General features: G+C 48.6%; 2 protein-coding genes and 1 pseudogene across 7 annotated transcripts in view; 1 reads left to right on the top strand and 2 right to left on the bottom strand.

Moving 5' to 3' along the window:
• Window positions 1-770: 770 nt before the first annotated feature.
• On the bottom strand, window positions 771-14,756 carry MFSD2B (MFSD2 lysolipid transporter B, sphingolipid). 3 transcript variants are annotated; one of them, XM_055327557.1, is made up of 14 exons: window positions 14,671-14,756; window positions 11,097-11,222; window positions 9,859-9,983; window positions 9,399-9,522; window positions 9,101-9,179; window positions 8,884-9,014; window positions 6,431-6,521; window positions 6,196-6,317; window positions 5,700-5,783; window positions 5,107-5,187; window positions 4,774-4,883; window positions 4,328-4,471; window positions 3,747-3,923; window positions 771-3,096 (listed from the first exon to the last, which is right to left on the bottom strand). In XM_055327557.1, the coding sequence occupies exons 1-14, from the start codon at window positions 14,737-14,739 to the stop codon at window positions 3,072-3,074; spliced, it is 1,488 nt and encodes a 495-aa protein (XP_055183532.1). In that variant the 5' UTR covers window positions 14,740-14,756; the 3' UTR covers window positions 771-3,071. The 3 variants fall into 3 exon arrangements, with proteins under 3 accessions (XP_055183532.1, XP_055183531.1, XP_055183533.1); XM_055327556.1 differs by lacking the exon at window positions 14,671-14,756 and having other exon boundaries at window positions 11,097-11,498; XM_055327558.1 differs by lacking the exons at window positions 771-3,096; window positions 4,774-4,883; window positions 14,671-14,756 and adding an exon at window positions 4,951-4,993 and having other exon boundaries at window positions 3,749-3,923; window positions 11,097-11,504.
• A 2,840-nt stretch (window positions 14,757-17,596) lies between these two features.
• Window positions 17,597-25,323, bottom strand: part of UBXN2A (UBX domain protein 2A) — a 40,545-nt gene continuing 32,818 nt past the window's right edge. For all 4 annotated transcript variants that reach the window (XM_055327486.1, XM_055327488.1, XM_055327487.1 and 1 more), the window contains one exon: window positions 17,597-21,217. In XM_055327486.1, the coding sequence (XP_055183461.1) occupies window positions 21,025-21,217 (193 nt within the window). In that variant the 3' untranslated portion in view covers window positions 17,597-21,024. The remainder of the gene's footprint in view (window positions 21,218-25,323) is intronic.
• Window positions 23,277-25,123, top strand: LOC129511146 (protein farnesyltransferase/geranylgeranyltransferase type-1 subunit alpha-like; annotated as a pseudogene).

The raw sequence follows: 25,323 nt of genomic DNA, 5'->3' as shown, positions 1-25,323 counted from the left end.
GCAGAAGGAGGCAGAAGGAGAAGCAGGCATCATACAGAGAGCCTGATGTGGGACTTGATCCAGGGTCTCCAGGATCACGCCCCGGGCTGCAGGCGGCGCTAAACCGCTGCGCCACCGGGGCTGCTCTCAGGTTTAAAATTTTCTTTTCCTCATGGTTTACTTAGTACTTTTATCATGAATGGGTATTACCTTTTTATCAAATGATTATCTATTGAGGACACAATTTTTTTGTCCTTTAATCTGTTAATGTGGTGTCACTTGACAGATTTTTCTAACGTGAAACAAATTTTTCATTCTTAGAATAAACCCGGTGCATTTATGTGTTTATTTTTTAGACATTGCCAGACTCGGTTTACTAATATTTTGTCTCAGATTCTTGCTTCCATATTCTGTGTTCAAGATTAGTCTCTAAATTTCCTTTCTTTTTTACTTTCCTTGTCTAGTTTTGGTATCAAACTGATTCTAGCCTGATGATATGTTGCAGGGATTGCCCTTTTTCTATTCCCTAGAAAAGTTTTCATAAGCTATGAAATGATCCTTGATGAAAGTTTGATGGCACTCGGTAATATCATTTGGAAAACACCTTGTGTTTTCTTTGAGGGCATACTTTAAAATATTTATTGCATTCCTTGAACACTTAGGAGATCATTTAGCATTTCTGTTGTTTACATTCACACACACATACACTCAGTTCTATTAGAATGCTTGCTTTGAAAACACAAATGTGCTCCAACACAGTTACTATATTAAGGAGCAAATAGAGCACAACATGAGTTTCCTTGTTTATTGCACCAATGTTGTCCTTAAGAAACACTTGGTGAACACAGAAAACTGAACCCAGCTGAGCAGAGTCCCTTAGGAGACAGAAATGGACACACCTTCACGTGAGACACCTTGCAGGCAGCTGTCAGTTCTCCATGTGTGTTAGGAGCCACAGCCAGCCTATCTGGAGCTACAATTTTCTGTCTGATTCCAAATAACTTCTAGCACGTGATAGTAACCTACAAGCTGTAACGCTTTCCTCCCGTTGTTTGGTCCACACTTGATGTGCATGAGGACAGAGCGGTACAGTGAGTTGGGAAGAGAGAAAAGTAAGAAGACACCAAGTGTTTGGGTATGGTGACCCAATAGGTGCTGACATCATTGACCAGAACTGCAGGAGACTGAACAAGTGTGGGGAGGCGGTAAGTTCCACTTTAGACAGAGGCTATTTTAACTACTGGAAAAACATTCAGATGGGCTTCTGAAGTTCAGCAGAGAGCTCAGGGTTAGAAATAGGTATGGGGGTGCCTGGCCAGCTCAGTCTGTTGAGCATCCAACTCTCGATTTCAGCTCAGGTTATGATCTCAGGGTCGTGGGATTGAGCCCCGCATCCGGCTCCGCACTTGGCGGGGGGAGTCTAAGCCGCCTGCAGCCTGAGGTAGGATCCTGGAGACCCGGGATCGAGTCCCACATCGGGCTCCCTGCATAGAGCCTGCTTCTCCCTCTGTGTCTCTGCCTCTCTCTCTGTGTGTCTATGAATAAATAAATAAAATCTTAAAAAAAAATAAAAAGACAAAAATAAATAAAAAAGAAAAAAATAGGTGTAAAGGTGATCATGAGATGAGATCACATGGCCCCAAGAAGCCTGAGATGACTACAGAGCATCAAAGGAAGAAGCAGCAATGTAAAAGTTTTACAGAAAATGAATGGCCAGAGATGGTGGAGGAGAATGGGACAGGTGCATCACATAAGCCAAGGGAGGATGGAGTTTTGAAAATGTGTGGTCAGCATTTAAATGGCTACTAGTCATTTCAAGTTTCCTTGGTCAGATACTACCTCCACACACACTCATGCTCTGTCCCTGGGCAGTGGGGTCAGGAGAGCTGACCCCATGGTGGGGACAGAGCAGGGGGCTGAATAGAAATGCAGGGGCAAGTCTCTACCTCCTGGTCACCTCTTTGGGCATCTGGGCTTCTCTAGGAGATCCTGGGGATCAGAACTCCCATGGGTCCCCCAACCCCTCTGCAGGCCCTAATCCACACAAGCCTCTGTGGCCTGCTGCCCTGGGCTACTCTAAAGTCTCAGCTTATTGCTTCCAAAGGAAAGAAGGATCCCACCTCCCATGTGGCCATCTCTGGTCTGAAGAAATGCAGAGTCAGGGATGTATGGCTGAGGGGACATAGCCAGGTACAGTGACATCAGGCACCCTGCCCTGTCCCTCCTCAGGTGGTAGTTTCCCAGGAGGTAGGATTAGAGTGCTGGCTAGTCATATTTTACAGACTCAATAGAAGATAAACCCTTTAATATTTTTTTGAAAAAATAAACTTCAATGGGTCTTTCTTCCCCAAAGATACAGCCTTTAGAAAACTGTGGTTCTTGTGCTTTTATAAGATACAATTTCAGAAAAATATTTCCACAAAGATAACTTTTGTTCATAAAAATAATTGATCTTAAAAAAAATAACTGATCTTTGGTGGCTTGGTATCAGTCTGTGTCTGATTCCAGAAACAGTGTTGCCAGCTTATATGAACAAATGTTTAGACTGAGAAACCCTTCTCGTGCCCTGCTTGGCTCCTCACCCTCTGCTGTCCCCATTTGCTCCCTCTGGGGTCTCTTGGTCTCTGTCCCTATCTGTGTCTCTCAATGTCATCCCCAGCATGTCCATTTGTCCTCTGCCCATTCACGTGGTGTCCATCAGCCTCTCTCTCAGATGTCCGCTGGAGTGTCTGTCAGGAGGAACGAAAGGTCTGTGCATCTCTCTGTCAGGTGAGCAGGTTGTTGGGGCTTCCTTTTCCCAGGAACAGTTGCTGTTGGGATGCTTTCCCCGTCAGGGTTACCTGGAGCTGGGTGGTCCAGGGCACAGGCCTATCTGACAGGGTCTGTGTTCAATAAGCAAGAAATGGCAGGTGAGGATCCTGGAGCCCAGGCCAGTCCCTTTCAGGGGATGTCACTGAAGACTCCATATCCCAGGAGAAATGACAGGTCACATGTATCCTTCCAAGTAGGTGGGCTAAGGGACTGAGAAGAAGAGGGACTTCAAGGCCAGAAGATGCTGGCTTCTGCTGTTCCAGCCCACACAAGGTCAGACCTCAAGCGAGGCTATAGCTGGTCCTCCTGTCAAAGGGAAAGAAACCAGACAGATGAGGGTGGAGGGGGGACACTGTCCAGCCACAGACCCTTATGGAAGTGGCAGTGGCAGCTCCCTGCCTCCCTAGCAACTCCTCCCCTTCCCAGCCCCCTGAATAAAGCTACAGCCCTTATCTTTCTCCAAGTCCAACAAGCAGTTCCCCATCTGCACATCATTCTGAGTTATGCTGTGTGATCTCAGAGTCTCAGCCATCCACACTGAGAGTGAGGGACCCATGACAATGTTACTTCCTGCTGATCCCATGTCGTCCTCTGTATATACATGTGCTTGTATTTGTGAATCTCAAAAAACGTGGCCACATGTTGTGAAAGCTGCGGGGCCAGACGTGGTAACGCAAGTGGCACCAACTTGGCCTTGGCCTCTGTGCTGGGCTTGGCACACAGGAATGAATAAAAGACAGCCCCAGCCTTCAAGATCCCACAGTCCCCTTAAGAAAAGAAGAAATCCAGGAACATATGGCATCACTGAAGCTGCAGGAAGAGTCTGCAAAGGCGGGAGTGTTGGACTGTGCGAATGCTCAGAGACAACTGCTGACCCATTAGTCTCACACCGCTGCATGTCTGTGCTTCCCTGGGTGTGGGCACCCTGTGTGTGCCCACGTGCACGAGGTGCCCACCTCTGAAGGCTCAGCCGACGCGAGGGGTCCTGGCTGGGCACCTTTGGGGCCGGGCCAGCCATGAGGATGCACAGACCGGTGAGGATCATGCAGGTGGGCACGGCACCGATGAGGACCTTGAGGGTCACCACCACCTGTTCCGCCTGCTTGCAGGCTCCTGCCTCGTACCCTGCAAACCTGGAGAAACAGCATCCCAGGCATGCAGCTCAGAGGCCAGTGAGCCTGGCAGGGAGGGTCCCAGACACCTAACCCCCACACTACCCTGAAACTTGGATTCATTCCTGGGCAGATCGGCTTAACCGAGGGAGAGTTGAGGGAATGGGCTGGCCAGAGAGCTCAGGCAGGACAAAGAATATGGGGAGCTGGGGTTTCAGAAGGGACACAGTCCCCAAGAAAGGCCACGTCTCAGTCATGTGCATGGAGAAACCTGGGGCAGATGTTGCCCTATAGTCTCTAAAAGAGCACAGCTGGGCCCTTGAGCCACACGGGGCCCCTGGCCCACCAGGGTGGAGAACTCTGCCCTCTTCTTCCCACCCTGTTAGTCTTTTGTGCCTCGGGAGCGGCCCGACCCTGGGACTCACTCCAGGCTGAGCGTGGAGATGCCCAGGGCACCTGCGCCGGAAAGCTTGGTGAAGAAGACATAGGAGGAGTAGAAGATGGTCTCCAGGCCTGGGCCGTGCTGGTGCTGCAGCTGGAAGTCATCCACCACATCTGGAAGCATGGACCTGGGGGAAAGGGCTGCAGAATTATCCCCTTTTCCCCCTTGATAGCCACCAGCCTCAGAGCTCTCTGGGGACAGACCCAGTCCGAGTCATCCTTGGGTTCCTGCCACCCAGGGCCAGGGCCGGCCCTCAGCCAGGCATTTCTGCGCCCCTCCCCCGCAAAACAGCTGCCCACCATTCCTGCCGCCTGGTGGTCTCTGTCCCCTGCAGCTGGGAGAGCCCCGCCCCAGCAAGGCTGGGCACAGGGGCCTGGGCCAACATGAGGATGCGAAGCTCCCAGGCCCCCTTGCCCTCACCCAGCCTACCAGGGTAGCAGCAAGGACACAGCAATGCTCAGGCCAGATACAAAAGCCACCACATATGCCACTGGTGCTGTGGGTACAGCAGCCAACAGGATTGCAAAAGGCACCATCACCTGGGGAGACAGATACACTAGCTGATCCCTCCTCCTGCCCGATTTGCTCCTTCATTCCCACACTCACCGGTCTTTACTAATAACCCCCGAGCCTGGGCCTTTGCTGGGGACTGAAGACACAAGCAAATACATATCAGCCCTGCCAGCCCGCAGGGAGGGTCACCTCCCTGACCCTGCCACCTTCCCTGCAGCCACCCCATGCCTTGCTTCCTGCCTCACTCACACAGATCCCGAAGGCTGACGTCTTTTTCCCAAATCGCTGTAGAACCCACTCCCACAGCGGGGTGCTCAGCACAGCCGAGACCTGTGAACAGACAGAGTGATCCCCGCCCAGGCCGTGCTGCCAAGGCCTTTACCCACCCAGGGTCTAGAAGCCCTGGCTTATTTAGGCAAGATGCTTGACCTGGACTTTGCCCCATGGTTGGAACCAGGGGCTGTGAACTTTATGACCCTGGCCTCAATCCCACCTTCTGCTGGAGTGCAGGTGACTACAATCACAGAAGAGTCTAGAATGTTGACTGGAATTCTGGCTACACGTCTTGTCAAGAACCACACAGGTCTTGGGGACGCCTGGGTGGTCCCAGTGGTTGGGCACCTGCCTTCAGCCCAGGGCGTGATCCTGGGGTCCCGGGATCGAGTCCCATGTCAGTCTCCCTGCGTGGAGCCTGCTTCTCCCTCTGCCTGTGTCTCTGCCTCTCTCTCTCTCTCTCTGTCTCTCGTGAATAAATAAATAAAATCTTAAAAAAAAAAGAACCACACAGGTCTCCAACTCAGGTCCCTGAGTGACCTTGTCCCTGCCACCCCAGGACCACTCACCAGGATGGTTAGCACCACGCCCTGGACATGATCATGCAGCCTAGAGGCATGTGTACAGAACAGGACCAGGTAGCTCTGCTCCACCTGAGGAGGCCAAGACGAGGTGGGTGTGGATAGGGGATGACAGGAACTCAGGGGTCAAGAGCAAGGCCTAGGTCTCAAGTCTGGCCTCTTTGGAACCTCAAACGCCAGCTGCTGCTATCATCAGGCCACGGCCCCCCAACAAAGGACACTTAGCCCAGAAACAGCTGTAAATACCACTCCCAGCCTGTTCTCCTCTTGCCTAGAAGTGGGTCCTACTACCCAGATTCTCTCAGCTTCCTAGGATCTAGGCCCTGACCCTCCCCAGTCCCACAAGTTCGGTCTAGGCCTCACTCCTCCCTGCACTGGACTCTCTGGAACCCATGCCAGCCACCACTTCCCCCGAGGTAAGCCTAACTCTGCTTGGTGACAGGCTCGATCTGTATCTACACGGGGTCGAGGTGGCCAGAGGTACCTGAATGGCTGCTGAGATGAACAGGAAGGAGATCACCAGCTTCAGGTAGGGCGGGTGCCGGACAGTGAGGCCCAGCCCAGCCAGGAAGCTCAGGCCTTGGCCCGAGGCTGGGGCAGAGGAGTCTGAGACACGGGAAGGTGACACTCCAGCTTGGCAGAATTCGAAACCAAAACCCAAGCCCAAGAAGAATCCTGTCCCAGCTCCTGCTTCCCATGCTCTGACTGCACTCCCTTACCTGCTCGCTCCTTCACCCCGAGGCAGAGCAAACCACTGCACACAGGGTACATCATAGCAACCACGGCGGCTGCAATGGAGTAGAGACGAGTCTGTGGGACAGGACAGATCTGGGCTAGATGTGATGTCTCCATCCATGGAAGTGGGGACACCCAGGGCAGGAGCACTTCCCAATGGGGCAGAGGAACCCCCAGGCCAAGCCCAAGGATGCTGGGTGCCTCTCCTCCCAATCCCCAGAGCAGGAGACAGAGATCTCAGAGCCCTGCATGGTCCGTCTGCTGCCCTGTGCCTCCTGCATGAATAGGAGGGCATCCATGCCAACAGGGGTCTGAGCCCTTCCTCTCTCTCATTTTTTTTTAAGACTTTATTTATCCATGAGAGACAAAGAGAGGCAGAGACACAGGCAGAGGCAGAAGCAAGCTCCATGCAGGGAGCCCAATGCAGGACTTAATCCTGGACCCTGGGATCACGTCCTGAGCCGTAGGCAGACGCTAGATCCTGAGGTTACAGTGATGAATAAGTGACTCCTCTCCCTCCCCAGTAAGGGGCTTGGAGTGTGGAAGACAGACTCCTGAGCAGACAGTCACAGCACAGTGTGAGGCATGACGACCCAGAGAAACGGCAAAAACAGAAATGGTGCCACCTGTCATCCAGGGAAAGATATGTGAATAATAAAGTCCATGTAAAGACATGCATGGGAATGACAGTCACCTGCTCAGGCTGAGGTTGCCTCTGGGGAGGGGAAGAAAGAAGGAGGTGCACAGGGCCTCACGTGGGTGGGCTCAGCGCACTTGCACAGGACCCCGCGTCCAGGAGGGAGCTGTGGTAGGCGCTAATGCTCTGCTCTGTCTTGAAACGCTTGATCATTTTATCTATGAACCTGTGTTTTGTGAGTGAGGTCGACGGGACCACACAGCCGGAGCTGCCTGGAGCTTTGTGCCTTGGCTCACAGGAGGCTCCACCTTCTGCAGGTTGAGTTCTCAGCCTCCTGCTTCCCATTCCTTTACACTCTAGGCCAGGTCACCCCAAAGCCACCATCACCCCCGACCCAGAGAGTGACCCAGTAGCCCTGGGGGGGGGGGGGCTGTGGAGGCATGAGTGGAGGCCAAGGAGGACATGTGGGCAGAGGCCACAGCCTTTTGGCCTTAGGCAGGCAGCCCTGATGGGTCTGAGAGCAACTGGGCGGGGGCCCTTGTGCATCTCCACCCAAGCAATCCCTTGGTTAGGGCAGTGGGCAGGACAGACTGACACCCCTGCTCTCTCTAGAGCCCTGTCTTTTCATTTTGCATTGTCCATAAGCAAGTTTTGGAGCTGGCCCTGCAGGTGGGTCTGGGGATGGATACGCTGGACCTGATTGTACTGTTTTCTGAAGTGGGTGCTGGGCCACAAGGCGGTATTATTCTCACACCATTGATTCTCAAACACTGGTGGGAGTCAGAATCCCCTGGACGGCTTGTCCAGATACAGACAGCTGGCCCCCTCCTCAAATCTGTAAATCAGTAGTTCTGGGCGGCGCCCAAAAGTCCGCCTTTCTAACAAGTTGCCAGGTGATGCTGATGCTGGGGCCCAGGGACCACACCTTGAAGCCCACAGCTGTGTAATTTTTCTGTAAATCTGAAATATTTATTAAATGAGCAAAGAAGAGCGATGCAGAGAACAGTGAGGAGGGGCCCCCGACGGAAGCTGAGGAGCAGCAGCCCCGGCGGTTGGGGCAGGTGAGGGCCCCCCCCCCCCCGCGTTAGGACTCCCCCGCAGTGTCCCCCTGGGCGTGCGGGGGCGGGGGGGGGCTGGAGTATCTGCACGAGGCCGAGGCAGGGCTGGGGTGAGCAGGGAGGTGGTGGTGCCACGGGCCAGGGTGGGCCAGTGCGGATGCAAGGTCGGCCCAGGGGACCCGGCCGAACAGGTGGCTAGGACTCGGTTGGGGGGGGGGAGGTAATGGCCGGAGAGGGAGGGGTGAATGTTGGCTCCTGGGGTTCTGGGGAGTAATGATACCATTTGCTGACGGGAAAAACAGCTGAACTGGGGGGATAAAATAGAGGCGCGCCCCTTAGTTGCCTAAGAGAGATCTGGACTGCGGGGAGAGGAGGGGCTGCTCCTCCTGGAGGTTTCCCTTCTCCTGCGCCCCGGTGAGGCTGGGGCGGGGCCGCGCATCCCGGGAGGGGCGCCGCGGGGAGGGGTTCTGCGGGGAGGGGGGTTCTGCGGGGAGGGGGGGTCTGCGGGGAGGGGGCGCCGCGGGGAGGGGGGGTCTGCGGGGAGGGGGGTCTGCGGGGAGGGGGTTCTGCGGGGAGGGGGGGGTCTGCGGGGAGGGGGCGCCGCGGGGAGGGGGAGGGGGAGGGGGAGGGGAGGCCCGCCCGCCCGCTCCCCTCCAGCGCGTTCCGCTCCTGCGCTCGAGGATCTCGCTTGCCGGGGAGAAGGGGCGGGGCGGGGCGGGGCGGGGCTGGCGGGGACACTCACCGCGTCGGCGGAGACGGCGAGCGGCCCGGGGGGCGCCGCGTCCTCGCACGGGTGCGGCCGGTGGGCGCCGGACACCAGCAGGCCGTGGACGGCCGCCCCCATCAGCGTCCCCGCCATCTCCATGGTCATCCCTGGGACCGAGCGGCGCCGGGTGACGGACGCCGGCGGGCCCGGGGGTGGGGGCCGGGCCTCCCGCCCGCCCCCAGCCCGCACTCACGGTACGCGGTGGCCGAGTCCCGCTCCCTCGGGCAGGGGGTCAGCCGCATGGTGAGCGCCGCGTACGGCACCTGCTGGGACTGCGCGGCGGCGGCTCAGCGGCGCCCGCCCCGGCCCCGCCCCCGCCCCCGCCGCCGACCCCGCAGCCCCGCCCCCGCCGACCCCGCAGCCCCGCCCCCGTCGACCCCTCAGCCCCGCCCCCGCCAACCCCGCCCCGGCCCCGCAGCCCCGCCCCGGCCCCGCAGCCCCGCCCCCGCCAGCCCCGCAGCCCCGGCCCGGCCCGGCCCGCGCCCCCTTACCGTGGCCAGCGCCTGGAACAGGCAGTAGAAGGCCGTGTACCAGAGGCCCCGCAGGCTGCTGAAGGGCGGCAGGAACCACAGGAGGAAGTAGGCCACGGCGAGGAAGGGCGCGCAGCCCAGCACCCTGTGGAAGCACCGCTGAGGCCGAGCCGGAGGGCGGGAGCACCGGCAGCCCCATCCCCCTGCGGGCCGTCCAAGGCCTCCAGCCCATCCTGGATCGGCCCCGGAGCCTTGGAGTCTTTTTCCAGCCCTGTGGCACCCGGTGACGGATGGAGAGTCCCCAACGATGTCTCTGAACTCCCGCATGGCTCGCCTGACCGAGTCCCTCTCCGTCGCCTAGTACCACCTTATCCTCTAACCATCCACAGGGCTTTTCGCTAAGAAGCAGGGCCGTGACAAACACGGGGTGGCCTCAGGCCAGGGCTGAAGGCAGGACCCCAAGGACTACAGGGCTGCTCACCAGGGCATGAGTCGTCCAGACCCTGTCCTACTGCTTCGGTTGATGAAGAACCCAGCCACAGGGTCGGCGGCTGCCCCAGACACCTTCCCTCCAAACAGGACAAGTGACACCTGGGCAGCAGGGATCTGAAAGGCACAGGTGGAGGATGGCTGAGGCGGGCAGAGGCAGAGAGGGTGTCTGGGCCTGCCCACCCACCAGGAGAAAGCACTGGGGACCCGGCAGGGGGAGAACCACAATGTAAAGGGTCTGTTGGGTCTTCTTCCCAGGAGACAAATCCAGAGGCTCTGAGGCAGGCCTGCGCTAGTGAGAGGGGCTGACGGCCACACACTGGCACGTTCCCATTACCCCTCATGCCCAGTCACTTTTGGAGAAGGCTCGGGGACCCTCATCTGTGTAAGAAGGGTGATAGAGGTAGATGTTTTGTTTCACAAGGACAATGTTTTATTAATTTTTCTGATTACATAAATGACACACCCATTATAAAAACATTCAAACAGTACAGAAAAATACTGAGCAAAGCTCACCTGAAATCCCCCCCCCGCCCCCATCCTGAGACAACTGCCAAAGCATTTTGGTGATCACCCTTTCAGGCATTTATTTATGTGCATTAGTAATTTATCATTCTACATAAATGAGATCATATCAGTGTCATTCAAAAAAAATCATGGGTACTGTATTAGCAATCTTTCTTCTGCTTACTCTGTCCTCCGCCCTTGCCTTCCATTGCCAACATCAACAGCCTGTGTTTATCCTTCTGTAACGTACTTTCTCCACGCTTGTATTTTAATCATGTATAGTCGCATATTTACACATGCCCATGTACCTGCATCTCTGGGGCATGTCTTTTGTTTCAGTAAAATGGGGTCAATTTGTATACTCTTCTCTAAAAGCAACTTTTTTCACTTGACAACCCATCGCAGAAATCCCTCCAAGTCAACTGGTAGCCGTCTAGCTCATTCTTTTGAGTGACTACGTAATAAATAGTCCATTATGTGGATATTACACAACTTATTATCCAACTACTTTTCTATTGTTGGGCCTTCATGTTGTTTTCCCATTTCCCACCACAAACAACCTGCAATAAACATCCTTAAGGGGTTTGCCCTCAAAGGCTTTTGGCCTCTCGCCAGTTTTGGGACAGATGTGCCATCTACTGGGTGGAGTAAAGGAAGTTGCTGGAAGAACCAGGTACCAAGGAAGATGGGAGTAGGGGGTGCTGGGCTGCTTCCCACACTCACCTGTGCCACATCAAGCAGGAAGAGTTGAAGGTAAAAGGCCGTGGCGCTGGAGGCCACCTGGTTGGGCATCCCACCGATGCCATAGCACACCTTGGTACAGAATGAGAGCTGGCCAGCTCTGCTGTCCTGGGGGGGAGACACAGGAGCTAAGCCCCCCACCTGCACAGAAACACAACAGTTCCCTGCACCCTCCTGAGCCTCTACAAGCATCCTGAGGTCCCTACGTCCGGAGGGCCTTTCCAGCAACTTCTCGATCCTAATTTGCCATAAATCATCTTAAAAGGAAGTGAGACAAAGAGGAAGAAAAAAAAAATCCTAAACCATGAACTCTCAAAGGTCCCACAGGGCCAGTTCTCCCTATTTCCCTTGATGCTTCCTCCTGCAGGCTATTTTATTTTCTGAGTCAGCAAGCCAGAGCTAACTGGGTGGGGGGGGGGGTGCGGTCAGGAGGCTCCAACTTTGCCACCAATTCCCTCTGTGACCTCGAATAAATCACTGTGTCTCTCTAAGCCTCCCATGTCAAAAGGAATGCTCCTGCCACCCTCAACAGTTGTTTGGATGAGCAAATGAAGCTGAGCGTTGTTTGCCCCAAGAGCTGATTGTTAAATGTTCAGGACTTCTGCCTGTCGTGCAACACTGGCAGCCCTGAAATCAGCTGTGGGGAATTTATACCACAGGAATCAGCAAACACTACAAACCAGAGTTGCTTTATTTTCCTGGAGAGACTGTTCACCAGCCCACCACTGAAATAAAGTAATGCTTACAACTCCAAATGTGTGTGCGTGTGCACGCGTGTGCGTGGAGATACACATAGATCTCCCAAGCCCTAAGCTATCCCGTGAACTCCAGACTGGAATATTCGACTGCCTACTCACAGACCCACATGGTTGCCTACCAGGCATTTCAGCTTAGCATGGTCAAAACACAGCTCCTGACTTCCATCCATTGTCTAAATCAGCTCCCTAACCCTATTGTCCCCATTGCATTAAACGGCCCCAATGTCCAATGCCCATCCACTCAGCAGCTCAGGCCACAGACCTAGGTGTCCTTGGTTTCTCTTTCCCAAATGCCCCACCAAATCTATCAGTGGCTTCCTAAGTGGCTTCCCTGCTTCTGCTCTCTGTTCTCTACTGTCCACTCTCTATCCAGCAGCCAAAGTGATCTTTTCATAACATAAGTTTGATCATGTCTTATCTCTGCTTAAAACTCTCCAACAGGGCAGCCCCGGTGGCGCAGCAGTTTAGGGCCGCCTGAAGCCCGGGGTGTGATCCTGGAGACGCGGGATCGAGTCCCATGTCAGGCTTCCTGCATAGAGCCTGCTTCTCCCTATGCCTGTGTCTCTGCCTCTCTCTCGCTCTCTCTGAATAAATAAATAAATAAATAAATAAATAAATAAATAAATAAATAAATAAATAAACCTTTATATAAATAAATAAATAAAGACTTAGGGATCCCTGGGTGGCACAGCAGTTTGGCGCCTGCCTTTGGCCCAGGGCGCGATCCTGGAGACCCGGGATCGAATCCCACATCAGGCTCCCGGTGCATGGAGCCTGCTTCTCCCTCTGCCTATGTCTCTGCCCCCCCCCTCTCTCTCTCTCTGTGACTATCATAAAAAAAAAAAAAAAAGACTTAAAAAAAAAAAAAAACTCTCCAACAGCGGGTTCCCTTGGTGGCTCAGCGGTTTAGCGCCGCCTTCAGCCCAGGGCCTGATCCTGGAGACCTGGGATCGAGTCAGGCTCCCTGCATGGAGCCTCCTTCTCCCTCTGCCTGTGTCTCTCCTGAATAAATAAATGAAATCTAAAATAAAAAATAAAACCTAAAAACTCTCCAACAGCTTGCCATTGCAGTTTTGAATAAATTCCAAGTCCAAGCCCCTCCCATATGGCCTACAGGAGCCCACCCAATCAGCCCCCACCCTGTTTCCCAGGGACAGAGTCAGCTCTCTTCAACCTTGGTTAGCTTCCTTGCTATTATTCCTCAAAATGATCATGCCCCTTGCTGCCTGTTCCTCCAGTCTAGAAGGCTCTTTCTCTGAGCCTTTGCCGAGCTGACTCCTTGCCATTGAAGTCTACGCCTGAATGTCATCTCACAGAGGCCTTCCCTGACGACTACCCAAGTGTCTCTCTCAAGTACAAGTACCTGATGTGTTCTCATTTATTTTTTGCCTCTCCCCACAAGAACATAAACTGAGAGTTTAATATGCACTATAACTTTTATTCACCACTATGTCCCCAGTACCTACAACCATGTCTGGCTGTCTGGCCTATAGTAGATGCTCAGTATATATTCGTTGAAGAAATAAATGCCATGAAGAACTGGGTAAAAGGCTATTCAGAAGATGCTGGGAACCTTTCCCTTTGATCCTTTGCTTGGGGATGGGCGGTGGGGGGGAGGGGATGTGAAGAGGACTAGGACCTCACTCATTTTAGTGTATCTTGCAGGACACCCCTTCTGAAGGGAAGTGCTTGCCAGATAAGGATTTATCACCTCCTCTGCACACTCTTCCTACCCGCAGAAGAAAACCCACACACGAGGCAGGATGTCACCTCGTTTTCTGACATTTGTGTGAACATTATTCTAGTTTCCAGAAACTGTTATAAGGGGCAGAAGAGAACATGATAGCCCCACCCCCACCCGACGGGCCTCCTTTCCCCCTAAAGGCTCCCAGCAAGCTTCTGGCCGGCAGAAGTCCCTTGAGGGCTGGAGCAATCCCAGCTGAAAGTAATCTTGGAGCCTTGCGGGTGGCAGTTTCACCTACTTAAGTCATAGCCTTGCACAGTTAACAGAGCACAAGCGTTAGGGTTGGACCAACTTGGACTCAAACTCTGTCTGCCACTTCTGGCCAGGTGACACAGGGCGGGGCCCTTCAACGCGACTGAGCTTCATTTCCTCGCACGGAAAATGGGGTAAAAAATACACGGCGGGGGTCGTTATGAGAATGAAGTGCTGCTACTTCTTTGGCAACGGCAGTTCCTCTCTTGCCATTAACGCCCCCTCCCCCCCCACACACACACGCGCGCGCGCGCACCCCGAATTTCTAAATTTCCCTGGAAAAGGGCAGTGTCCGGGAGCCACAATCCTTTGCTCTGAGGAGTGATGGGAAGCGCTGGGGTTGGCAGCGGGGCCCGGGGCTGGCGGGGGCCCCCGCAGAGCAGGCCGGCTCCGAGGTGAGGTGCCGAGCCCCGCGCGCCCCCCGCCCGCCCCCCCCGCCGGGGCCAGGGCCCGAGGGCAGCCCCGCTTCCCGCCCGCCCTCCCCTCCCCTCCCCTCCCCTCCCCACGGAGGAAGGCGCCTCTGGGGCCGGGCTGAGCCTCCCCCGCGAGGCGGGAGCCTGGGAGGGGCGGCAGCTCCCCCTGCCCCCACGCCCCGGCGCAGGGAGCCCGGGGAGCCCGGGGCTGCGGCGGGCGGGCGCCCTGGGTGGCCTCGGGGGCCAGAGCCCGGCCCCGCGGGCTGGGCGGACCAAGCAGCCGCAGCCGGGTCTCCGCTGGTGCGGGCTCCGCTTCCCTCCGCTCGCCACCGTCCGGCCCCCCGCCGCCCCGGCCCCGCCGCCCCCGGCCCCGCCCCGCCCGCGCTCACCGAGCTGCGCTCCGACGGGCGCGCTTCCTCGACGGCCGGGGCCCCGGGCGCCCCAGCGGACGCGGCCATGGCGCACGGCAGCTCCGTCCGCCCGCGGCCCCGGCCCCGGCCCCGGCCCCCGCCCCGCGCGTTATCTCAGCCCGGCGGGCGCCCGGCTCCGCGGGGAGGGCGGCCCCGGGCCGGGGGGCCGAGGGGCGGGGCGCGGCCTCGCGGGGGGCGGGGGGGGGCGCCCGGGGGGCAGGTGCCTGGGGCGAGCGCCCGCGCAGGCTCGCGCCGCACACCCTGCTGGGTTCCCGCGGGCGCGAGTCGCCAGATCCATTAATTGGAAAGACGAAGCAACAGACTTGGCCTTTTCAGACTAGGACTATGGCTCAATAGGTTTACAACCTAAACGTGATACAAGAAGCCTGAACCAGCCTCACGCAGGTGAGCCAGGTGTGGCCACGCAACCGAGCTGGGCGGCGAACCCGGGCGGAGCAGTGTTGATCCGCGTTCTCCGCCAAGTCCTCCAAAGCGAAGGCCTTGGTCACTTCGCACCCAAAAAGCCGCCGGAAATGCACCACAGACCCAAGTGTGGATGCTAGAACTAACTAACTAAAACTATAAGACACCTCGAAGAAAACAGGAGCAGATCTTCATAACCTTGGGATAGACAAGGCTTCCTGGGACACCCACAGGTTGGACTACCTAAATCAAAAGCTTTGTGCTGCAAACCATCCAAGTGAAAAGATAACCCACCGGATGGGAGAAATATCTGGGAATCATAAAGTGATATTGGAATATATAAAGAACTCTTGGGACACCTGGGTGGCGCAGCGGTTTAGCGCCTGCCTTTGGCCCAGGGCGCGATCCTGGAGACCCGGGATCGAATCCCACGTCGGGCTCCCGGTGCATGGAGCCTGCTTCTCCCTCTGCCTTTGTCTCTGCCTCTCTCTGTCTCTCATGAATAAATACATAAAAAAAAAAAAAATCTATAAAGAACTCTTAGAACTCAACGATAAAAGGCAACCCAATCTGAAAACGGGCAAAGATTTCCAGGTGTTTCTCCAAAGATAGACAATAAGCACAAGAAAAGCTGCTTATGTCACTAAGGAAATGCAAATTTACAAGACACTACGCCCCTGGACTGCTAGATTAAAAAGACAAACAGTAACAACCATTGGGGAGGGTGTGGAGAAATCACACATTGCCGGCGGGCATGTAAATGGCTGGAGGCGCTATGGAAAACTCTGGCACTTCAAAAAGTTAAACATGGAATTACTGTATGACCCAGCAATTCTTCCGAAGTATACACCCTAGAAAAAAACATGTTTACACAAACACTTGAACACAAATATTCATAGCAGCATCACTTGCAACCCAAAGGCAAACCCCAATGTCTATCAACTGATAAATAAAACGTGGCAGGTATATCCATACAATGAAAAGGTGTAAATACCATATATTATATGATTCCATCTATATGCAACGTCCAGAATAGGTAAATCTGCAGACAAAAATGTAGGTTTGCAGTTACCTAGGAATTTGGGTAGAGAATGACTGAGTAGGGGATTTAAGACAGGATAAAAATATTCTAAAATTAGATTGTGGTTGCAATCTTGTGCCTATACTAAAAGCCACTAAAGCCACCCACTTTAATTGGGTGAATTTTAAGATGTGTGAATTACATTCCAATAAGGCCATTCGTGTTTTTAAAAGAAAGGTGCATGCTTGTGTGTGCTTCTTCCCATTGGATGGAGTGTAGATGTGACTGGTGCTAGAGCAGCCCTCTAGAGCCTGGGCGTTAAGTTTTAGTATTAGCAGATTAACACGCAAGTCTGAGGTTTCCTGAAGTCAGTCTACCACTCCTGAATTCCTTCCCTCTGGACTTCTGCATGGAGATAAATAAAATTTTGTTTTGTAGGCCACTATTAGATTTTCTATCATAGCTAAATTAAATCCTAAAGTATATACTACCCAGTTTAAAGCAAATCATTCATTTTCTATGCCTCAATTCTTTTAAGAGGTATAATTGACATGTAACAGTATATTGGTTTCAAGTGTACAAAGTAATGATTCAGTATTTGTATATATTACAAAACATGCCTCAATTCTTTAACCTACAAAATGAGGACCCTTTGTTTCCTTGATTGCAGCCTTATCAACAGTCAAAGGTTAATTAGATAATGCCTGTGCTGAATATTTAATTCCTTGGAAATTTAAATAAACTCAAGCATGAGTTTCTTTGGATAATCTACTTTTACCTACTTCATTTTATATGCATTTTTTTAGGTCTGGAAGCACTACCTTCCCATTATTTGTACTCGCTGCATGTACTACCACAATTTTAATTTTGAAAGAAAAGTAAAAAAAGAAACGCTGCGGGCAGCCCGGGCAGCTCAGCGGTGTAGCGCCACCTTCGGTCCAGGGCATGATCCTGGAGTCCCAGGATAGAGTCTCACGTGAGACTCCCTGCCTGGAGCTTGCTTCTTCCTCTCTCTCTCTCTCTATCTCATGAATAAGTAAATAAAATCTTAAAGAAAAAGAAAAGAAACCCTGCATCTTTTCTCCCCCCAGAACAAAAATGTAATAAAAGGCATTTGTCCTATTATTCTGGTTAAAGTGATGACATGTTTCTAATGTAATTTTAAAAAATAAATGTTAGGCTTCAAGAGATAAAACAGGATTACAATAACAAAGAAGCCTGCCTTTTAATTAATATAAAACACTGATTCACTTAAAAATATCTGAAAGGATGCACACCAAAATGTTATGAGGTTATATTTGAAAGGTGAAATAGGTGGTTTAAAGGTCATTTCAAAAAAATAAAGATCATTTCAGCATTTTACAATTTTCTACAATGATATGAATTATGTGAAAAAATATTTAAAGCAAATGACAAAGAGCCAAATATTAGTCCACTGAATAAGCCACTTCTATTTGACGATTTAGTGTGATGAGCAATTTAATTAAATGGTTTGTACTCAGAGAAAGAACACAGAAGTAAACCCTACAAGGACCCTTCATGCTAGTTCAACTTAGGACACATGTAGTTTTTAAAAACCCACCTCTGAGTATTAAAAATATCACATTTTAACATTTCTGAGGATTAAAGTAACACTGATTAAAAGTACCTAACAGAAGGCACCTAATAAATGTTGATTTTCAAACTGCCAATGACAAATCAAAATAACAAATGCACCCAGATAGAACTATTATATAAGAAACAACTGTAGATTATTTCACAGTTCCTTTTAATGAAATATTTCATTCTTAAGACAACAGTTCTTCAACCATTAGCAAAAGAGTGCTTTCAAAAATAAGGCACTGAAACAGATGCATGATGCTATATTTTCAACCCAACGAAAAGTAATGAAAAGTATTCTGAATGAGAAACATATATAAAATAAATAAGAACAGTTTTATAACCTGCATAATGCATAGTAATTTAACCATTAAATTAGAATCTATAAAACTAGAAATGTACTTCTTGTATCAGCCTTAACAATGATTTTTAAGAAACTGGCGAGTTTTGGAACTATGTAGATCAAATTGTATTCAACACCTGTATTTTCAAGTTTGTCTTCCCTTGCCTTGCCAAATTCAATTTATATTTTAAGTATGTTTTGCATAATCTACACATTTATTTAACAACTTTACAATTTTGAACTTTAAGGTAGAAAGCTGTATCGGATGATTCCAATTTTAGAAAACCTTTGAGAATATTATTCACATTAATGAAAGTGTTCACAGTTACAAAGATGAAGGTTATTGCTGATGAAGAGTCTTTCTCCATAGGAATTTCTCACTGGGGTGTATTCTACATGTACACACAAGAAAATCTCCAATGTATCTTCGGGATAAATAATTATAAACTGGAAAATCCACAAAGGAGGCTTTTTTATAGGTACAAGAAAAATATTTCCAATGAGAAGCCCCTTTATAGAAATATATGGAGAATTACATAGACTAAAAATTATGCAAATTAAGTTACACAATGCTTCATGATAGGCCTATATGAAACATTTTCTTACAGACTCTTGGAAAATACATTAACAATTATCTTATTTTTATATCTGAGTTTGTGGATTTTTACTGTTCCTTCATTTTAAGAATGCCATTATGTTTCATTAGAGAAGGCTCTACTACAGCTGTAAACATACTCAGTATTTTCTATTATATATCTGTTCACTTCTGAAAGTAAATGACAAAAAGATAAGGTTCCTTTGCCCTCCTCGTCTTCCTGATAGGCCTCTACCATATGGAAGGCTGAGAGCTAGATGAGAAGGCAGTCTTTATATGGACCTCAAACAGAAGATGTATTTATAAACCAGGTCATCTGTTACGTGTATTTTTCCCTTTTATTATTCCTGAGCTTCTAATAAAAACCTCATTTAAATGTTTAAATGAGCTTCTAATGAAAACCTCATTTAAATGACAGCCTCATCTCAGCTGTCCTTAGAGGAGGGATAGGTTTGTATCATGATTAGTTAAGAGTTAAAGAGGAACAGTCTAAGAACAAACTGTGGGAGATAAAGGATAAAACTGAAAGGTCCAGAAGTCCATTTCAGTGGAGAGTCCTCCACTGTCCACGGTGAAGCACACAGGCTTACTTTCTTAGGGTGGAAGCATAGTGAACCCTGAACAGTGGTTCTTCTACTACATACCTAAAACTCACTTGAGATTACAAATGCAGAGATCTGGGATTTATCCCAGATACAATCAATCAGAATGTGTGTGGTAGATGCCTGGAATAGACATTCTGAAACGCTTTCCAAAGGATTCTTACACTAAGATTTGAGAATCATTGTAAACCACTGCTTTGTAAGAATGGTTCTTTCAAGAGGTCCAAAAGTCAAACTATTTTCATAACCAAACTAAGACATTATTATTTCCCACACTCCCAATTTTTCATGAATATACAGTAGCATTTACTAGAGGTTACATGATGTGTAATAGCACAACAGATTGAATGTGGAAGCAGATATGAGACTCCATCTGTCTTCGTTAAGTCAGACGGTAAAGATAGTTGCAAAAACTGGAATACAATTTCCACTTTTCTTAATAATTTTTTAAGGAAATGCATTTTCATTAAAATGTGGTTTATATTAACATGTGCTTACTATTTTTAATGAATAAATATTTTATAACTTTTTATTTTCAGTATCTCATATATAACCTATATAAATAAAAGGTCTTGAGACCAAGAAGTTGGAAAACTACTCTTTCCAGCAGATACCCACTGCCCTGTGAACATTACTGCTGATAGATATGGCTATTTAGTTCCTTAGCACAGTCAATGTAAATTTTGCTTTACATAAGATTCAATAGATAATTTGCAGGGAAAAAAAAACTTCTTAAACTTATTTCAGGCAAGGGAATTCAATCTGACAGTGAAATAAACCAGTTTGGGTTAAAAAACTAAAATGCAAAACATGTTTTCCTTGGTGGCATCAGGATGTAATAAATAATCCTTTAATGTATATCCAGGTTGACTCTGGTATTTGGAATAGAAAACCATACTTTATGTGATGCATTTAAAAATATTAATTAGCAATGTGCCAACACAAGCAAGCATTAGATTCTAAGCAAGTGGTAGCAAATCAAAGGTTTACTCAAAATGTTAGCTAAAAACAAATCCCTAATTTTCAAAATAAAATAAAATAAGGGATGAACTAGAGTTCCTGGATAAAAAAAAAAGTTGTTTAAATTACACTTCTTGAAAATGTAGAAATGGGAGGAGATTAATATTGACATTATACTAAGTTGCACAATTTTATTCTTAAAATACATTTTAGATATTATGCCAAATTAATATGAGTAAATCCTGCCATAAGTGAATAATAGAGAACACTGATGTTCAGGCACAGCTGTGGTGAAAGCAGTTCCTTCTAGCCTTCTGACTGTATCTCAGATATAAAATAATTACATTGATGTTTTTAACCTGCCATGTATAATTTTCTTAATATATTGCTTTTAAAAAATCTGAGACAGCTAACATCTAAATAAATCACTGCTGGTTGGGAATATTTGAATGAATGATGCTGTGAATACACTGGCTAATTTATACCATATTAAGATTCTATACGATACAGCAATTTAATATATCTTATTGTTGAATTAACTGGTATTTGAAATAAGTGTAGCTTTCTTTCTGAGTAGCCTTTTGGAAAAAGTGCATTGAATAGAGTTTCCAGTCATAGTTCACTTTCCTAACTTGTACGGATTTAAAAATCTTCTCATCAGGAGGGAGTTAAACAGTGCTCGAACCCAAAGTCCAGCAAATCTGACATCCTTTCCCTCATTTTGGTTTGCATGTTCATTAACAACCATCATTCTCTGCAAACTTTCCACTTAGTGTATCAAAAATCAATGTTATGAAAGTTCTCTAAAAGGTTCAGCAGTTTTTTGGAGTCTCTGAATGATTACAGCATTCTGTAAATCTGCTTCTTCCAATGTGAGTGTTTCATCTAGCAATTTGAGGAAAGGAAGAGCTGTGGCCAGGGAAAAGGGAGGGCTTCTTTGAGATCCTTGGTATTTTTCAATGAAGTCTTTGATGTGGCTTATCCTGTAAAATAGCACAAACTATTATAATTTTATGAAAACTTGAGTTAATATGATGGTAATAACTATGGTTACATTTTTGTTTTTTAAAATTTAAATTTAATTAACATATATTAGACTCAGAGTTCAGTGATTCATCAGTCTTATATAATGTTATGGTTACATTTTATTATTCTTTAAAGGATTTTTTTTAAAGATTTTATTTATTCACTTGACAGAGAGCAAGCACAAGCAGCGGGCGGGGCAGAGGAAGAGGGAGAAGCAGGCTCCCCACTGAACAGGGAGCCCAATGTGGGGACTAATCCCAGGATCCTGGGATCATGACCTCAGCTGAAGGCAGATGCTTAACTGACTGAGCCACCCAGGCACCCCCATGGTTACATTTTTTTTTAAGATTTTATTTATTTATTCATGAGAGACACAGAGAGGCAGAGACACAGGCAGAGGGAGAAGCAGGCTCCATGCAGGGAGCCCGATGTGGGACTCAATCCCGGGTCTCCAGGACCACGCCCTGGACCAAAGGCAGGCACGAAACCACTGAGCCATCCAGGGATCCCCCATGGTTACATTTTTAAAGAGTACTTATCTTTTAGAGATATATATTGAAATATGTACATAAGAAACTATACAAAGTCTAGATTTGCCTGAAAATAGTTCAGTGGAACTCAGTGAAGGATCACTATAACTTCTCTTTTTGTGTGTATGTATCTGAAAGTTCCTGTAACAGGAAGTTTATATACCTATATCTGGCTCTGAATGGATCAGAAATGGTCACACTAGTAACCTATGTAGACCCGGCTCTATCTCTTAACAGGTCATGCTGTGTTTCAAAAACAATTTGGAAAATTCTTAACTTAGTGTGGGTAAAATTTCAGTTAGTATAATCAACACTATCATACAATAATTGAAATTTTGGAGGTAGCTCAGAGTTATGTTCACTTGAGTATATGTATATGTATTTAGAGAACGCATACAGAGTTCATTACAACTAAGATGCTACTGATTTTAAGACATTTTATATATTGCTAAAAAATCTAGATTATGACAAATATGTTAACACTCAGAATTTTTATTTTATATTTATTGAAAGCAGAATTAATCTCATGTAAACATTTCTCAAATCAAGCATATACTTCTATTAGAATAAAATGGTTAAGCCATTCCTAATAGTTGAACACTGTTCAGACTCAAGTCTTTCGAATCACTTTTGATTCGGTCAATACACGGTACATGTTTTTGCATATAATACCAGCCCTCTGTATTAACAGGTGTGTTGGTGATAAAGAATTTCTTTAAAAAAAGACTATTGTCTCTGAGATGTTTTATGTTCAGCTGACACTTGTTCTGCATGCTTTGAGGCAGATGCTAAGTCAAAAACAATTGTGTGGGGATCCCTGGGTGGTTCAGTGATTTGGCACTTGCCTTCAGCCCAGGGTGTGATCCTGGAGTCCCAGGATCGAGTCCTGCGTCGGGCTCCCTGCATGGAGCCTGCTCTCTACCTGTGTCTCTGCCTCTCTCTGTGTCTCTCTCATGAATAAATAAATAAAATCTTTAAAAAAATAACCAATTGTATAAAGAATGCCATGCAGCCAACCATGGATTTTAGGATAAACCTCCATTTCAGAAATGCTAAAATGTGAAAAGATGAGCAATTCAGAATTGAGATATGTCGTATCATGAAAGGCAGAATTCTCCCAATCAATTCACTAAAATTCATTAATTGCCACTCTGTGTGAGGGAATCCCTGGGTGGCTCAGCAGTTGAGCATCTCCCTTCAGCTCAGGGCTTGATCAGGAAGTTCCAGGATCAAGTCCCACATCGGGCTCCCTGCGGGGAGCCTGCTTCTCCCTCTGCCTGTGTCTCTGCCTTCTCTCTGTGTTTCTCATGAATAAATAAATAAAATCTTAAAAAAAAAAACTTTTAAAAAATAAAACTAAAAAACAAAGCGTAAGCCACCTCCACTGAGGACTGAGGCGAGATGAGATGATGACTATTTCCGGCTCAGGGAGGCTGCTCAGGACAGAGAGCCCGGTCACCCAGAACTACCACTGCCCTAGCAGCAACAGCATTAAGAAGCTATGGCAGCTGAGACCAGAGAACTAGTGGCGCATCTATGGATGGTGGTGGGTTCCTGAGCCTGGACTCGCCCACCTATGTCCTACACAGGGAAGAGCAGAATGATGACCTCAACCCAGTGGTCCAGATCATTTATAGTGAAAAATTTAGATTTGTTTATTTTGGGGCTGTTATGCAGTGATGAAAGAAGTGAACGAGCTTTTCTTTATTTTTTAAAGATTTATTCATTTGAGAGAGTGAGAGTGAGACACAGAGAGAGCTCTCGTGCACACAAGAGCAGGGAGGGGGAGAGAGAAATAGGAAGAGAGAATCTCCAGCAGATTCCTTGCTGAGTGCAAAGCCCTATGCCAGACTCAAGATCATGATCCGAGTTGAAATCAAGAGGGACGCTTAACTGAGCCACTGACGCCCCAGAAGTGAAAGAGCCTTTAAATTAACCAGAGATGCTATTGATTTAAATGCAGCCAATCACAGAGTATGGCATTCTCAGAAAGTTCTCTTAAAGTCACTCAAAATGACTGACATGAGAAAATGAGCTACATCACTGCAATATTTGAAAAACAGCCCCAAAACTATGAAGTTTATCACCACAGTATTAGTGGAATGGCTAAAAGACCCATCTGAGGAGTTTGAGTTTATTGTGATAAGATCAGGATGCAAAGAATTATCATAGCTGGCAACATCAACAATGGATTATTCAGGGATTTAAATTTTGGGATAGTGAGATGCAATATGTCGACCCATTTCTTTTTTTTTTAAGATGTTATTTATTTATTCATGAGAGACACAGAGAGAGAGAGGCAGAGACACAGGCAAAGGGAGAAGCAGGTCTCATGCAAGGAGCCCAATGCAGGACTCGATCCCGGGTCCCCAGGATTATGCCCCGGACCGAAGACAGCGCTAAACCGCTGAGCCACCTGGGCTGTCCTGTCGACCCATTTCTTTTCTTTTTTTTTTTTTTATTTATTTATGATAGTCACAGAGAGAGAGAGAGAGGCAGAGACACAGGCAGAGGGAGAAGCAGGCTCCATGCACCAGGAGCCTGATGTGGGATTCAATCCCGGGTCTCCAGGATCGCGCCCTGGGCCAAAGGCAGGCGCCAAACCGCTGCGCCACCCAGGGATCCCCTGTCGACCCATTTCTTAAGTAGCATAAAAGAAACACCTTTGTCTAGAACCAAAGACACTTCATAATCTCTAACACTTCTGGCTATAATGATAATGCTATATTGGAGAGAGAAGTCCAGTACACTCTGGAAATAATCAAACTAGTGCATGAAAGTGCATGCAACTATTTGAAAGGGATTTTACAGGACAGTGGTCTTTCCAAATATCCCAATCTGTTAAATCAGTTATCTGATTTACAACCAAGTCAGAGGTCACCCCCTAACTGCCTTTCTCATGGACATCTATGAAGACATGCTAGATCTTTAAAAAAAAAAAAAAAAGCCGGGGGGTGGGGGCAGCCCAGGTGGCTCAGCGGTTTAGTGCCACCTTCAGCCCAGGGCATGATCCTGGGAAAATGATAAAACAGTATGTCTTGGGCAGTCCGGGTGGCTCAGTGGTTTAGCGCTGCCTTCAGCCCAGAGCCTGATCCTGGAGACCTGGGATTGAGTCCCATGTCAGGCTCCCTGCATGGAGCCTGCTTCTCCCTCTGTGTGGGTCTTTCATGAATGAATAAATAAAATCTTAAAAAAAAAAAAAAGGACATGCTAGAAAACCAACGTGATAAGGAGGACATTCTCTCTCTCTCTCTCTCTCTTTTGGCTTCTATTATTATGATCATCACCTTTCTGATTCTAGCTAAGGTGGTTTGCCATTTAGAAATAATATAAGTGAAATACCCTGAAGAAAGCCTGATATATAGAAAACATTCAATAGGTGGTAACTAAAAACAAAACCCAAAAGCACAAAATAGGAATCAAAAAAGATTGTTAACCTAGATATAAAAACTACATTCAAGGGATCCCTGGGTGGCGCAGCGGTTTGGCGCCTGCCTTTGGCCCAGGGCGTGATCCTGGAGACCCGGGATCGA

This window comes from Nyctereutes procyonoides, unplaced genomic scaffold (genome assembly GCF_905146905.1).
Source record: "Nyctereutes procyonoides isolate TBG_1078 unplaced genomic scaffold, NYPRO_anot_genome, whole genome shotgun sequence".
Taxonomy (NCBI): Eukaryota; Metazoa; Chordata; class Mammalia; order Carnivora; family Canidae; genus Nyctereutes; species Nyctereutes procyonoides.
Note: the sequence above shows the minus strand (reverse complement) of the source record. Positions and strands in the feature narration are given on the sequence as shown.

What these genes read in the sequence shown, in the direction of transcription:
- MFSD2B (XM_055327556.1), bottom strand. Translation starts at nt 11,306, where the DNA reads ATGCTTGTAGAGGCTCAGGAGGGTGCAGGGAACTGTTGTGTTTCTGTG. An exon ending in TGTTCCAGGCGCTGGCCACG is followed by an intron (nt 9,180 to 9,398) that starts GTAAGGGGGCGC and finishes GCCGCCGCGCAG; the next exon opens with TCCCAGCAGGTGCCGTACGC. An exon ending in GTGTCCTTGCTGCTACCCTG is followed by an intron (nt 4,472 to 4,773) that starts GTAGGCTGGGTG and finishes CCTTTCCCCCAG; the next exon opens with GTCCATGCTTCCAGATGTGG.